Genomic DNA, 15,614 nt, shown 5'->3' on the forward strand with positions numbered 1-15,614 from the left:
GTTTATTGCAGATAAAACAATAAAAACTCTGTGCAGCCTTCTTCTCTGAACCTGTTTGATGTAGAGTCACAAAAAGGTACAACGAAAACAACAGAAGCAGAAATAGAATTAATCTCATATAAGCATTCAAAGGTTTTATCAATGAAAGCTTATGTGTACAGCAACTTCCATGCAGGTTCAAAATACTTCAGTTAAAAGCGAATAATACGATGTGACAAAATGTGATAAAACAGAAAAAATTTATATGAACTGATTAACCACAAAAAATGAATTAAAACACCCAAACGTCACACAAATAGAACACACGTTAAACTACACTAAAAGCAAAGTAAGAATATTTCAATAAAAAATAAGAGAAATTAAAAAAATATGAAATGATTTGTTCACATCTGATGTCGTGAGCAAGAATAAAAATCCAGCTGTGATAGTGACTTGAAGTGCTCTCACCCTGATGACGTTAACATCTACACAAGGTTCATGTTTACACAGACTGATACCCTCCCCTTTGTGTATGAAAAATACTAATTTCAGGTCTGAGTTCATTTGAGTCACTCTATCTTCTGCTTCAAAAGTCTGACATTTTGCTGTGCCAGATCTGGACAGGCATCAGATGGATCACCTCCCAGTTTGTCTGAATTCAGTGTACGCCTATTTGGGGATCACAGAAGTTTTCATTGAGTGCTTTGATAGCATCTCCTCCATAATGTCAAACTCTTTTGTTGTCCCACATAAACAGATGATTAACTGTGTCAGACATCAGAGCGCTCATCCAGAACCAAGGAGAAAAAGTCACATTTTTACATGAAGGAACATTTATTATTTATATAATTTTTTTAACTGAAGCTTCAGATTTCCTTCTGTCCCCGATCCATCTTGTTATACTTTTCACATTCTCTCATTCTAGCAAAGCAGGATCTACCAAACACTTTTTTTTTCAGAGAATGTCATGTTTTTCGATTTTGTGTGAAAGTTGGATCCATAAAAAAGTCATTGGTGCTTTTGCAGTTTTTGCTAACAAATTTCCTAATGTCCATTCTCGCTCTGCATCACTTGAGTTCTTGTTTTTATTTGCATCATTAGTCTCATAATCTGATTCAAATTGCATGAAAAAAATGCATGATATGCACTTATTTTGTTTTGGATCCTAATTTCTCCTTGACCTCACACAGGAAGAGGATAATCGATTAGCCAGGTGTGATCCATGTGTGCTCGGGTCTGCGTTAGATATAAATGGAAGTGTATTTGTAGTTTTCTTTTCAGTGAGCAGAGTGGGCTTTTCTTATTTATTATGTTTTCTACAAAGGTCTCCTGAGGGGATTGCTATCGCTATTGTAAAGTTTAAATATTTCTGAGGTGACCCATTCACCTATATATTCCTCATAGGGTAAAAATTACCTTTCTTCCTTGCTGGAGGTTCAATGAGCTCATTTTCAAATGTTAATCCTCTTCAAGCTCCACCTCCACAGGGTAGTGATCACTGATGGATTGAGCCTGAATATAATCAAGTCAGAAATCCTTTTGAAGACAGCATGGTGGAGAATGCACAACGTTATAATACCAGTGTTTGCATGTGAACACTTTCATGTGAAAAGTCTTACCAATTTCTTCTTTAATTTGTAGGCTTTCTGGAAGTTGAAAGGCTTCGCTGAGTTAGCAACAACAGCATCATACATCTCATCTCCATACACCACGATCCTGTTGGCAGAAAATACAGTCACCATTCTGTGCACTTTCATCGACACCATTGTGCGTTTATTTGAATTGAGAAAGATTTATATGTGATCAGATCATTCACACTTTTCTAGTGACATGTAGCAATGCAGGGAATCCAGTTTATACAAATGTTTTCAGTGATACACTAAAGCTCAAGGCAACAGCTGTCCACTGTTCTTCAACAGCAGGCGGTTAAACAGATGTGTTTTACAAAAAAGCAAGCTGGTCTGCAGGGCTGCTGAAATATTTTGTACTGTTCAACCAAAATTTTCTGTAATGTACTGGGTCAATAAATAGGTTATGATTGCACTTGTTCCTCACTTCCAGTGGGTGCTTACTGCTCGTCTACATCTGGGGGCAGCAATGAGTCCGTTAACGCTCAGTGATTAAGAAAACTAGACTGAAATATTCAAGTTCATTTTTATTGTGCCAAATCACAACATGTTGGTTTATACTGCAGCATAAGGACCACACAGTATGTGGAAGACACATTAATTAGCGAGCAGTGATATATAAATACCTGAGAAGTAAAGAGAGACTTAGTAGAAAAGAAATGCTGTCCATCAGTGTGTCACAGGAAGTCACGCGGCGCTCTAAGACCATAGCAGCATAACCAAAGGAAGGTTCAGGGTCACCTGATACAACCCTAACTTTATTCTTCATCAAAAGGAAAGTTTTAGTCAACCTCCCAAATCAAACTGGGATCTGGTTCCACTGTAGAGAAGGCCCCGCCCCCCTGTCTACTTTTAACACTTGATAACTTGAATTATGACACAAAGATGAAATTTTGGATTAAATCTTATAAATGTAACTTGACCTTAAGTTTAATTCTTTATTGTCATACTATGTACAATCGTACAGCGTACTGTCCCATATTGCTGCTAAACGACCATAAATATATATACAAAATACAACACACACTATATCCAGAGATGAAGAATATGTGAAAAAAATACAGAGTCCCTGCAGACAGTGACAGTAGAATTAGACATGGCAAATCTGAATAAACCTGTCATAGGTATGGTCATTAGCCCCAGTAGTGGTGTCAGCATCTTCATCTATCAGCCAATAATAAGGAGCAGAACTGATGCTTAGAGCTTCCCTAGTTTCATCATTCAGGTAACGTCCATCTGCATTGAAGTCGCCCAAAATCATGATGTTCTGCAGAAAAAAGCAAAATTAAAATTAGCATTGTTAATTAAAACACATGTTGATTACATCAGTGCTATTATCGATTTTCATTTTACGCTTTTTATTATTCTTTTTTAATTAAAAATGTCTTTTAAATTCACATTAGTATTTGGAAAGTGTCAATTAACATTATATAATAACTTTTGCAAGATCCACTAAATTATGGCTGGAACAATATAAACAATGTAACACCAGCCGAGGCTTTTTACAATCCTATTATGAAGCCTGTAAATACCCACATTAATCCATTTTTTATGCCCAAACACAGTTTGAGCCGATGTAAGTAGTTAGTTAATGTGGCCATTGGTGTTATGAATGAAGGAGAGTGTCACGGTCCCCGTGTCTCTCTGGTTGGCCCACGCTGGCTACAGGTTTTGTTGTTGTTAGTTTTGGTTTTTTGTCTCTCCTCCTCCTCTCTGCCTGGGTGGAGCTCATTACGGGCTCTCACTCTTGGCCCACGCACCCCTGTGGATGGTGTCCACCTGCGGCTGATCTGGCTGATTTCCCCAGCTGCTATTTAAGGCAGTGGCACAGAGCAGCTCACCGCTGGAACGTTGAACCACCTGAGTTCGTGCTCGCGGCATATTCAAAGAAGAATCGCTTACATGTGTTTTTTGTTGTGGAACTAACCTTTGACCTTCTGTCTGTAGATTCTGGACCGAATCACCGGACCTGTCCAAGTGGGGCAGTGTGTGGAGTGTTGGAGCGAGTGCGGCTGAAGAGGAGTGCGTGTGTGCGGAGGAGCGGTGGCGGTGACTGAGTGGAAGAGGAAGCGTGTGTGTGGATCCCCCCCCCCCCTTCTCTCCCTGGAGCCCTGGACCCCCTCCCAACTCACAGTACATATATTTTGCACTAAGGTGATCCCTATTGTAAATAAATCCCCTTTTTGTTTCCTTGAAAGAACTGTCTGCGCGTGAGTCCGTTCAGTAGCCATGACAGAGAGGTTCAGACTTGAAGCTGCGCTCTCCCTGCCTAATGACTGAGATGTGACTGATAGGATGTTAGCATGTGAGCATATCATGGATTATTGTTTTTTTCAGACACTTCAAATGACTACAAGGCACAAAATGAAATTATCGTTTTATTGAATATGACTTAAATGAGTGACTGAGATAAAAGTCATCAAGAAAGTGTTTACTGGGATTAGGGCAGAGGGTTTTTTTTTTTTTTTTTACCTATTATAATGATCAATTATTATTTTTAGAAATAACGGTATCTTTTATGCTGTCAGTTCAAAATTATTAAAAAAACAAACATGGTCCATAATACATGTAATGTCAGACAGGCTGGCTTTGAGCCAACAGTAAATTAAGTAATGGCACAAGGCTGAGATGTCATCTGATCTGATATTTGCTGTTTTCACTATGTGCATTTATTTGAAATGGTGTTTTTGCTTTAACATGTTTCATAATATTGCATTTAACTTTATACAAGGAATTCGTTTTTACTTTAATAATGGATCTGTTTGGTTACATTGTAAGTCGAATGCTCTACATAGGATTTATGTCTCATATTTCTTACCTCCTGCACAAAGGGAGCCTCCTATCTATGGTTGTGAACAGACCGCCACACAGAGCACATATATTGGCATTAAAAACTGGGATTTAAAAAACATTTTAAACTTGTATAATGATTAAATATCTAATTATATAAATTATATAATTAAGAACACATGTAATTCTTCTCTATCCTACCTTATATCAGCCGTATAACCCTGTGTACAAACCAGGTCAGTTTATATCAGTAGGATAAGTAATGATATTCAGGACAATAGCTCGGGCGCTTGAGTTTGAACCTTCAGTGTGGGCATTTCAGGTTTTTTCTTAACGATATTTTTATTAAGTTAGTTTTATTTTGATGTACCTTCATCCTGCTTACACCTTTTCAGTTCTGTGTCTTATTATCAGCTTGTCTAACATCAGCAGAGGTAATGAAGAATTTTAAACTGCACTAACTTGTATGAAATGTGCTATGAAATAAAATGTGATTGCGTGATAATCAAATAAAATATTTATTATTTTTGTACCATATTTAACATATCGATTATATGTTATTGATTTAAAGCTTACATCAGTTTCCAATGTTTCCCTTGCATCTTCAACCACATCATCCAGAGCTTCCAGCTCATTTTCAGCATCATCTGGATCAATGTGGACTGGGATCAGAACCAGATTCTTCACAACTAGAAGCACAAAGAGACGTTATAAACATACGATTTACTGATTTACTTTTGATGAGGTGGCACTAGTGACTTTAGTAAGTTGACTGTATTGGGTGGCACAGACTGAGCCTGAAATATGGTTTGCCCCGGTGCCCCTTGTCTATAATACTGTAAGTCTTACAGTGAAAAATCTGTTGCATTCAAGCATTTTCCTGAAGTACAGCTTTAATATTCTTGCACCTTATTTCTATGCTTTTTACTTTCTTCTTTATTTTGGATTCCAAAATACTGCACACCAAAACAATTGTTACTTTTAATATTTTGAAATATAAATCTACTAATAAATGATATATTAAGATATAAAGATGATTCTGTTCACCTGGATGTAGCATTTTCCACTGAAAACGTTACAGAAACTTTTAGAGATTTTCTACCTGGATGATTGAGCATCAAGGCATCTATTGGCCACTTTATGATGGTTAAAGCTACAAAGTATATGAGTAATTCATATATGTTTGAGAAATTCAAAAAATCCCCAGCTATAATATTAAAGTAATGTACACACTAATTTTGCAGTCATCTCTGGTATGAATCTACTGGCTGGCTGGGAGTTTCCTGTGTTTACGTGTCCTCGCTGTGACTGCATGACCTCTCTTCATGTACGCTGGCTTCCTCACACAGTCCAAAGACATGTATGCTATGTTAACTTGTGAATTTAGAGTGTGAGCATCAGCGGTTGTCTGTAGCCCTGTGATGGGCTGGTGACCTGTCCTGAATGTGCCATGCCTTTTGCCAAAGGGCTAATGAGATGGTACACACGGAACACCTGTGTCGCCAAATTAGATAAGTAGTTAAGAAGATGGATGGATGGTTAATATATGATCCTACATAATGACTTTATTTACTTTGGGCACTTAGAGTAGATTTTTATAGTAAAATTGTTGTACTTCTTCTGTTCTTGGTCATATCTGTGCCATTAATTTAACAATAATAAATAATATATTTAAATCATAGTAAATGGATTTAAGTGTTTATCCTGAAACGGGAGAACCAAGTCAGACTGATCTGAAGCAAAGATCATATACACATACATACCTGTATTTGGACATTCAAACATCACAATGAAGGGCTCTCGGGCAAGCACATCTTCGTTTTCTTCTTCATACTGGTAGTAATCTGTCACGTTTATTTCATCACGTCTGAGACACAAAGATAAACAGCTGTATTTTAATCTTTTCTGGGGATGATAGATTGACAATGATTAATTTCCTGGATGCTAAACAGAAACACTGAAATATGAAAAGGACTTACTTATTGCTATGAACAACAATTCCTGTACTTTTGTGTTATTATTTCATATTCATATTTATTTTTAGTTTTAAGATTAAAATTGAAGTTAATTTGTTAGTTTTTTCAAAAACTGGTTCAAAGATTTCAGTTTAACCTTTTAAAAAGTTAAAAGAAAAAATAGTTTTCGGTACAAAATAACATTTATTCCCTTTATCTGTGATACACACACAAACAAATTGTAATGTTTTTAATCAGTAGGTGGTGCTACAGAAACACAACTGTGAACCTCGTGATGGATACCTGTAGAAGAAGACAAACCGCTCCTTGCGAGAGTTTCGTCCTATTGGGTCACTGCTCAGCATCTCAAATGGATGATATTTGTTTTTTCTGTTGAAAAACACAGCTCAGCTCGATTTAACTTTTATTCTTTATTGTGTGACTAAACGTGTCAGCGATTTAAATCCCAGTGAAAATGTGACGCACAGCTGCTGAAACTTTACAGCTGGTCTTCATTCTGTGGTTTCAGTAACAAACGATTTAACAGCTTTCAAGTATCAAACCTATTCCTTGAGCATAGAATCTATATTGAACGTACATAAAACATGCTGTATATGAAAAAATCAGCAAAAACATGAAGGTTCCAGCCAGTTTTAAACCAAAACTCCTCCCACCCAGTTTAATAACTGGCTAACAGCGGTAGTCACATTGTTCTAAAACAACAACTCGCTAAGCCACAGTTGCTCCATCGTAAACCTCTCAGATGTTCTGTGATTGTTACAGGTTATATAATTTGAGATAAATCACCCATATTTATTGAGCTCCGTGAGAAACTTTTTCATCGCATTGCCAGTGGGATCCTGAACTTCCTGCATCACCACCAAACTGTACCGGGACACAATCTACGAGAAACACATGAACACGGTAAAAAACACGTTTAAAGACTGTAGCATAAAAGAAAATATTAGAAGTAATTTGAAGAAGCTTCAAAGACAATTTAGCAAGCACCACAAATTTAAACAATGCATCAGCTTTCATGAGCCAGCGTGAACAAAATCTGGAAAATGAAAGGAATAAATGGTCCTATAATCAGCTATGTGTTGTTAGCATTTAGATAATATACTTATTTTTGTGAGATATGAAAAAAAGGAACAGGGCACAGACTGTAGTGGTGGATTACTGTGTTTAAAAACAAACAAACAAATTTAACCTCATGTTGCATTCAATAGCACAAAACTAATAAACACAATCAAAACTCTAAGTAAGTCAAAAAGGTCACAGTGTGCTCCACGACTATGATTTACCTTGATAAGGTTTTTCAGTATATTGTCATTATTGACTTTTTTCATTCCGAGGTTCTTCACATTAAACGCTGCAATCTTCATGGTCACTGTAAAAACAAAATTAACAACAGAGACTTCAGCAACAACAACACCGTTTAGCAACTTATTAACAACTCAGGGATAATGGAGTGTGCTGATGTTCTCCATGTTTGTCTAATAAATTACAAATATTGGTAGTTCTACACCCAAAGTATTAGTTTAAACATTTTAAGATAAAAAATATATATATTTAAATCAGAGCACAAGAACTCAGGCGATGATAAAAAGATGCAAAGCAGGGAGGTGCAGAGCCAGGGGATAGCCAAATTTAGTCATTGGAAAATTAACCAGGAGCAACTATCTTGATTAAATTTACACATTTATTGTTTGGGACGGTGAATCTAGAGAACAACTTGGCTTTACCGTGTGTAACCATGATCACAACCATACAGAAGTGTACAGAAAATAGGATTATTTAATTTATTATCATATGTGTTTTATTAGCATGGAAAGATTATATCATTTAGCCTTATCTTTAAATAAAATAGAGTGAAAAAGTACAAGACAGTAGAAGAAAAAAGTGCAAAGCGTTTTTCTTAGTGTGATTTTATTCATTAATAGCCACAAGAGACATAAAGCAGACAGCAGTGTTGTTGACACGTTACGAAGAAATACTGACACAGGAGGATGCACATGCTATTCATAAACACTGTTCATGAATAGAAATTAACTATTATTCATTCAGTCTATTTAAATTTGCAGGTGCAGATCCTCAACAGTTCACTCAATAGATGAATAATAAAGTGATCATAGCAGTGAAGATAACTCTGCTTCACTAAAACTGGCACACTGTGCGGTTTTCAGACAGGAAACTCTTTCATTTAAAACTGAAACAAATCTGAACTGTCAAAACCAGTCGCGTTCTTCTAACAGTTCCTGAAATATGTATTTATTAACACACTTTTTATAGTATTATAGTATTTTTATTATTATTATTACTATTATTATTACTTATTACTTTCTTTTTCTGCTTGGCTGACTTTAGCAGATAAATATCTCCCACCTGCAAAAAACTTCCCCTGACAAAATGCATATAATCTGAAAATCATTTTGGCAGCTTCACAGCAGTCGAGCTGGTTTCCCGCCAATTCTAACTTTGAATTACACAATGCAAATTTTGCAAGTCCAGTCAAATAAACAGCTGCTCAATTGCCTGCAATTATTTCTCAAACTTACCTTTTTCTGTAGAAAATGCAGAAAACTAAGAACAGGAATTCACCAATCTGGCTATGATGTCCTTTTGAATTGTCCTTGCTATCAATGGGACTGACTGACTGTTTCTGCAGGCAGAGAGACAGCCCATGCAGTATGAGCATGCTCATACATGCAGCAGACACTTCCCTGAGAGATGGCACAGACCAAATGCAGAGCTAACATGGCGAGTAATCAAATCATAAAATCATTGATTACAAGCAACATTTTCACAACTTTATATTTATCTGGTGCCTCCTGTCAGCACAAGACGAGAGGACGTTCTTTTGTGGAAATGATGTTAAAAAGGGCCTCAGGATAACACATAGATGTCTAAAGGGTCAGTGAGGTATGGCTGTGTGACATGTTTTTATCCATGGCTGTGTTCATGACAATCCATTCATATACCAAATAGATAATATAGTTTCCTCTATCCTCAGAGATATATAAAGCTTCACTTGGTAATAAAAAAATCTTCTTTCCTCCACTGTGACTCAAGCTGTGCCTTTCATCTCTTCCTACACACAAATATTCCCGCTCCTTTCTTGCTTCCCGGTCATTTTAAAATACAGGATGCTTCCTGTTGATGTGCAAAAAAACAAAAAATGTCCTTCCACACCCACACCACTGAGACATCTTGTCTGGATGGTGCGGCTGTTTCACAAACGCTGTGGTAGCAGCTGTTTCCTTCCTGTTATGTTGCCTGTCTGAAACTGCATAATAACAATGGCAACAAAGTATTAACAGAACAAAAGAGTCATGCTAGTTGGGTTCTTAATTCTTTGTTGGACAAAATACTAAATATAACCAAACAAAAGGTATAATGCTCACAGCTCCTTTGCATCAATATCATTAATAAAATGAAAAGATTAAAAAGTGATGTTAAAATGTTCTACAGTAGAACAAAATGTTTACAGCTTTCTTCTAAAGACATTTCTGTACAAATTCATACAGAGAATTTACAACTTCAGTATAAATATAAACAGACATTTGTTTTCTTCAACTCAGCAACTTGGACTGTTTTACCTCAGAAAGTCAGGATGTCTGCTGTTCAACAAGTTTCTCTTCTAGTTTTGGTAAAATTAGAATACTTTATTAGTTTGTTACTTACAGAGTATGTAGAGCAGTTGTTATCTTAACACTACATGACATTGTCGCTTCTGTCTCAAATAAACAAAACAATACAGAAAGGCAGCAATTAAAACAGCCAATGTGTCCATGGGATACGTGAGAGGGGTGTATTTTTCTCACAGAAGAATATTACATCTATACAGTTAAGTTAAACTTGCGACCGGGGCGTTAAATTTCTGTCTGGTGTCACTTTTGTCTGCAAGGACTGCTTCAAAGATAACATTTATAGTTGCATTTGTAGCCCTGCCACTGTCTGGCACCCTGTCGAGACCTGTCCAGGGTGTAACCTGCTTCTTGCCCTGTGGCAGCTGGGCCAGGCTCCCTCCCCGGGTGGAAACATTAATGAGGTAACTGGATACATTTGCAAAATTCAATCCAAATCAAAAATACAATAAATAAACAAAATGATTATTTAAAATGTAAAACTATATTATTAAATAAAACCTGTAAAATCACTTAGATAACCATATTTCATCTCATTCATGTCAGGGCTTCGTGTGTGGAGGAGAGGAAGAGATGACTCAAAACAGGCACGACTTGTGGTGAAAGCTGGTGTTTAGTGCAGATGGAGTGAATGAACAGAACAGGAGCAGGAAATGGCTGACGGACGGACAGACGGACGGACGGACTGAATGACTGAATGAGCAAAGCATACAGTGACAACCTAACATCAAAAACAATGACACGACAATGAACTGATGAATCTGAGGGACTTCAATACACAGACTGAATGATTAGTGATTAGAGACCGGTGAGTGAATGGTTGAACATAATCTAACTAATGACACATAAAAGTAACAGGAACAGAACAACAGAAAATGAGAACGAGTGACAAAATAAACTGAACCTGAACAAGCTGAAAACACTGGGTTACTGACCCAGGAACCCTGACAATTCATGCTCCACTTGTCCAGTCATTGCATAAAATTGAACATGAAAGAAAAACAAAGCAAGTTGTGCGTGGATGTAAAGGTTTATTTGCCATTGTGTTGGTTGATTGAAACCCAGGGGATCAATTCAATCCTGCTTTTTTCTTTGAAGTTCCTCCAAAAACACAGTTGTTAATTTTACTAAAAGGCAGAGTGCCTCATTTACTCTTCTTTGACATAAAATTGCACATAATATGAAAAAAAGACAGCAAAAACTATTTTAACATGAACCGTTATATAACTACACATATAAGACACATACATGGTTCCTGATTAAAACTGGGGGTGAAATTTGTTTGCTATCTCACTTCAAGGCAGGTTCTCAATGTAAAAATAAAGCTTTTTTCTATAATTCTTCATACGTTAATTGTCCCGAAGCTCCACCTCCACGGGGTAGTGGTCACTGACGGATCGAGTCTACAAGTGGAAAAACATGGCAAACAGCGGTGAAGTGAGATGTTTGCACGTAAACATTGCCATGTTGAATTAAATGTTTTTAATATTAAATGTCTTACTGTGTCATAATTTAGGCGGTACGCTCTTTTGAAGTCGAAAGGCTTTGCAGAGCCAGGAACAACTGCGTCATTCATCCTCTTTCCAAACACAACAATCCTGTTGGCAGGAAATAGAGTCACAATCATGCATTCATTTGACTTTGCCTGTTGTTTAACATGCAGATGACAATTTGCCATCAAGAAGCATTTCACTTTCTTTGTTTTAAGACTGTAATGAAACAGAACTAGGGAGGTGTAGGCAGTGAAACCATTGTGAGGCAGGAGGGGCGGTGATTGTTTTTTCAGCATAGAAACAGATCTTGCCCACCCTGATTTCCTAATCTTAAAATAGGAAAGTATTTATATTTATAAATAATACTATTTAGATATTCAAATATTTTCTAAGCTAAAAATAAAATCGTGTGACTCTGAGCAAGACAACAACAACATAAAGAAAAGATACCTGTCATATGTATGGTCATTAAGGTCACTAGTAGTGGTGTCAGCGTCTTCATCTATCAACCAAAAGTAGGGACGAGAGCTCATTCTGATGTTTGTCCTTTTAGTACTTGACAGATAACGTCCATCTGCATTGAAGTCCCCCAAAATCATGATGCTCTGAAAGACAATATATATGAAAATACAAAGGTAAATATTTTATAACAATATCATTTAATATAATTTTGTTCTCCAGTCTTTAGGTTTGAGCACATTTCAGATTTTTCATTTTAGTTACGCTCATATGTCAAACATAATAACGGCACAGGTTTGGTTTTCAAAGAACAAATTAATTTAAATAACTTGAGAAGCAAATTATTTTGACTTCTTGTCAACAATAACTTTATCTTAACAAATAAAAATAGTTTACTGTTATAAAATTGTGCTTTTATAAAACTAATTTGTCCACAGCCTGCTGTTGTGAAGTGCTTGAAGAGTCTAGAATGACAATCAGACCAATGATTGTAACTATCAATCATTTCATGACCTTTTCTGCTCTAATCAACATATTATTGTTATTATTGTTATTTAGCATTGTAAACAAATCCATTCTGTAAATTCGTCACTCTTTCATTTCCAGCCTACATTAGTGCCCCATCTCCTTCTTGCATCTTGGACCACATTATGAAGAGCACGCAGCTCATGTTCAGCATCCTTTGGTTTGGTGTGGACGGGAATCAGAACAAGCTTCTTCACAACTGGAAGCACAAACATAACCAGTTAGTTACAGGTGAACATGCACAGTAGTACTTGTTTATTTGTATACTTGTATGGACATTCATGGACAATTTATCCTGTATCCTGGAAGAAGGAGCAGCGTCACCAGTTTCAAACTGGTCCCTGTGAATGTAGAAGTAGAGGACAAAAGCTCACACTCATACATACGTCTGGCTGAACGGCGGCGAAACTGCACAATAAAGGGCTCTCTGGCAAGCACATCTTTGTTTTCTTCTTCATATTGGTAACGGTCAATCACACTCATTTCATCCTGTCTGAGACAGAAAATACACACACATCTGTTTCCCTCATGCTAACATATAGCCAAGGTCTCAGCCCAAACTGAGATGACTTATATCGTGAGAAGTTGCTTATTGTTGTGAATCTTGTGCTGTCTGAGGAAGTCTGAGGCCAGGAATAGGGTGGAGTCCCCACTCCAGGTTTTTGACTCTTAGTGTGTCGGGGTGTTGGTGTATCATGTCTCTCTGCTGGCTGGGGAACGCCTCCGTGTCCTCCCAGAACAGCTGGAGTAGGTGAAGAAGAGGAGGTGATTTTTCTAAAAGCCACGTTCACCTATTCTCTTAAACATTCATAGAGTGCTTTTATTTCTTTTAAAGGAAAAAATATCTAATGCAATAAATGTTGAAGAGTCTCCCCTTAGACCAGAGGTGGGCAATTCCAGGCCGCGAGGGCCGGTGTCCTGCAGGTTTTAGATCTCACGCTGGGTCAACACACCTGAATCACACGATTAGTTCGTTACCAGGCCTCTGGAGAACTTCAGGACACGTTGAGGAGCTAATTTAGCCATTTAAATCAGCTGTGTTGGTTCAAGGACACATCTAAAACCTGCAGGGACACCGGCCCTCGAGACCTGCAGTTGCCCACCTCTGCCTTAGACTGTTGCTCCTGCATTCTGGACCCGGATAAGTGGCATAAAATGGACGGTGAATAAAAGTTAATATTTTGGTTTGAAGAATATCTGAAATCATTTCTGTGGATTATCTTAAACTTTTTAAAAAATGTTTTATTTTCCTTAAAATCTTCTCCTAAATGCAATGATCTGTCTTGACAGATTTGAGCTTTTAATTCCGGACATGTGAGACATCTATGAAACATATGAATGTCAGATGATTGTACCTGTAGAAGAAGACAAACTGCTCCCTGTAGGAATGTCGTCCTACTGGGGCACCGATCTCCATCCTGTATGGACGAGATCTGTTCCCCCTGTTCAAAAACAGACATAACTGTAGTTCAGTTTTATTTTTGGGAGGTTTTGTACATATTGTGTGTTTGGCATTACAGCAGGAATACTGTTGTTGTCAGTTAGTTCCAGTGGTCAGCAGGTGTAAATGCCTGTTAATGTGGTTTGTGATGACTTTCCTGTGTCTGTTGAGCTCTGTGAGAAATTTGCTCATTGCCCTGTCATTGGGATCCCGGACCTCCAGTAACACCACCACACTGTACCGAGACACAATCTAAGAGAAACACACAACCCACTTAGTAAAAATACATTTAAGAAATAAAAGTCTGGTGCAACAGTTCAGCAACCACTGGGAATCCAACACATCAACTTTTACAAGCCAGTGTGAACAAACTTAAATAACTCTGTATACTGCAAAAATGGCCTGACGTCACACACTTAAAAGTCAGCAACTCTTATTGTGGCAATACGTTCTATAATTAAGTGTTTGAATATGTTGATGACACAAACACACTTCAACAATAAAACAGCATCATAATTTAATCAAATTAAGTTGTAAATGTCTCATGACTTACCTTGATTAGATTATTTCGTACAATATCTTTGTTGAGTTTTCTCCCTCCAAGATTCTTGACATTGAAGGCTGCGATCTTCATTCTGACTGTAAAACCAAACTTTTGAGAATATCACAGCATTTACATAATTTCAGAGGCTTTAACATCAATGAGAATGCTAACCATACTTAGACACAGTGCTTTGTGTCTAAGCTCACACTTGCCCAGAGCGACCTCTGAAAGGCGTCAGCCCTGACTTTAACCCTTACTCAGGTAAGCTACTAAGAAGGTGATGGTGGTGGATGTATTAGACCTGTCCTTTCACTTTTTAGTTTGGTTTGGGCACCTGGCTGCCAAATTGATAATTGTTTGACTTAAAATAAACCATTTTACAATGTTAACTAGAAGTCAAACTTCAAAAGTAAAATTCAAATTCAAAGAAAGAAAAATGAAAACAACTAAATATAAGAGGCTGAGAGAAAATGTCTGGCTGGTTTCCCGCCAATTCTGACCTGGCATCACACAATCAAAAGTCCAGTAAAATGAAAAGAAGCTCAATCACCACTTTGAATACTGAAGCAATTTTTTAAAGAAAGAAACAGAAAAGAAAGAAAAGAACTCACCAATTAGGTTAAGATCAATAACCACAAATGTCTGAAGACAGAGAGAGCTGAAAGAGGTCCTTCACTGTCAGTGGAAAAAGGACGACTGACTGAGAGTCTAAGCAGGAAAGGAAACGTCCGTGTTAAACCACACAGCCAATAAAACTGGCTCACAGACACAGTGAGAGAAAAGCTGGCACGGATCATTTAGCATTTGAAAAACTGGATATTTCCCTTTGGAGCGGTGGAGTCCAAAACTGAGCTAAAAGAGAAGTAAAAATCTTTAAATGGAAACAAAGAACTACACATTTCTTTGACTGGATGTGTAATTTTATGTGATAGAATAATACACATAGGCAAAGTGCACACATAACCCTGGGAGCCCTTTATGTATGTAATATACATGTATGCTTTATGTACATTACATAATTGTATACATGTACTTATGTGAACAATTATAACATAAAGTGTAAAGGTATCTTTAAAAAGTCTGTAAATGATTGAATCATGTTAAAATAATGAGAACTATTAATCAGATGTTAAATGTGTTCTGTGAATGTTTA

The 15,614-nt window shown here is 37.1% G+C and overlaps 1 protein-coding gene and 1 pseudogene across 2 annotated transcripts; both read right to left on the reverse strand.

Annotated features, from left to right (window-relative positions):
* Positions 1 to 60: 60 nt before the first annotated feature.
* On the reverse strand, positions 61 to 9,050 carry LOC308402507 (deoxyribonuclease-1-like; annotated as a pseudogene). Its single transcript, XR_013974836.1, has 9 exons — positions 8,911 to 9,050; positions 7,657 to 7,742; positions 7,160 to 7,254; positions 6,656 to 6,742; positions 6,161 to 6,264; positions 4,974 to 5,086; positions 2,723 to 2,874; positions 1,599 to 1,695; positions 61 to 1,491 (listed from the first exon to the last, which is right to left on the reverse strand). The product of XR_013974836.1 is annotated as a deoxyribonuclease-1-like (transcript).
* A 2,016-nt stretch (positions 9,051 to 11,066) lies between these two features.
* On the reverse strand, positions 11,067 to 15,139 carry LOC308402508 (deoxyribonuclease-1-like). The gene is made up of 9 exons (XM_080891410.1): positions 15,073 to 15,139; positions 14,471 to 14,569; positions 14,074 to 14,169; positions 13,832 to 13,917; positions 12,851 to 12,969; positions 12,563 to 12,675; positions 11,943 to 12,097; positions 11,501 to 11,597; positions 11,067 to 11,402 (listed from the first exon to the last, which is right to left on the reverse strand). The coding sequence occupies exons 2-9, from the start codon at positions 14,549 to 14,551 to the stop codon at positions 11,349 to 11,351; spliced, it is 801 nt and encodes a 266-aa protein (XP_080747536.1). The 5' UTR covers positions 14,552 to 14,569; positions 15,073 to 15,139; the 3' UTR covers positions 11,067 to 11,348.
* Between the last annotated feature and the right edge of the window lie 475 nt (positions 15,140 to 15,614).

The sequence above is a fragment of the Rhamphochromis sp. 'chilingali' genome, assembly GCF_963969265.1.
Source record: "Rhamphochromis sp. 'chilingali' genome assembly, chromosome: 9".
In the NCBI taxonomy this organism is placed as follows: Eukaryota; Metazoa; Chordata; class Actinopteri; order Cichliformes; family Cichlidae; genus Rhamphochromis; species Rhamphochromis sp. 'chilingali'.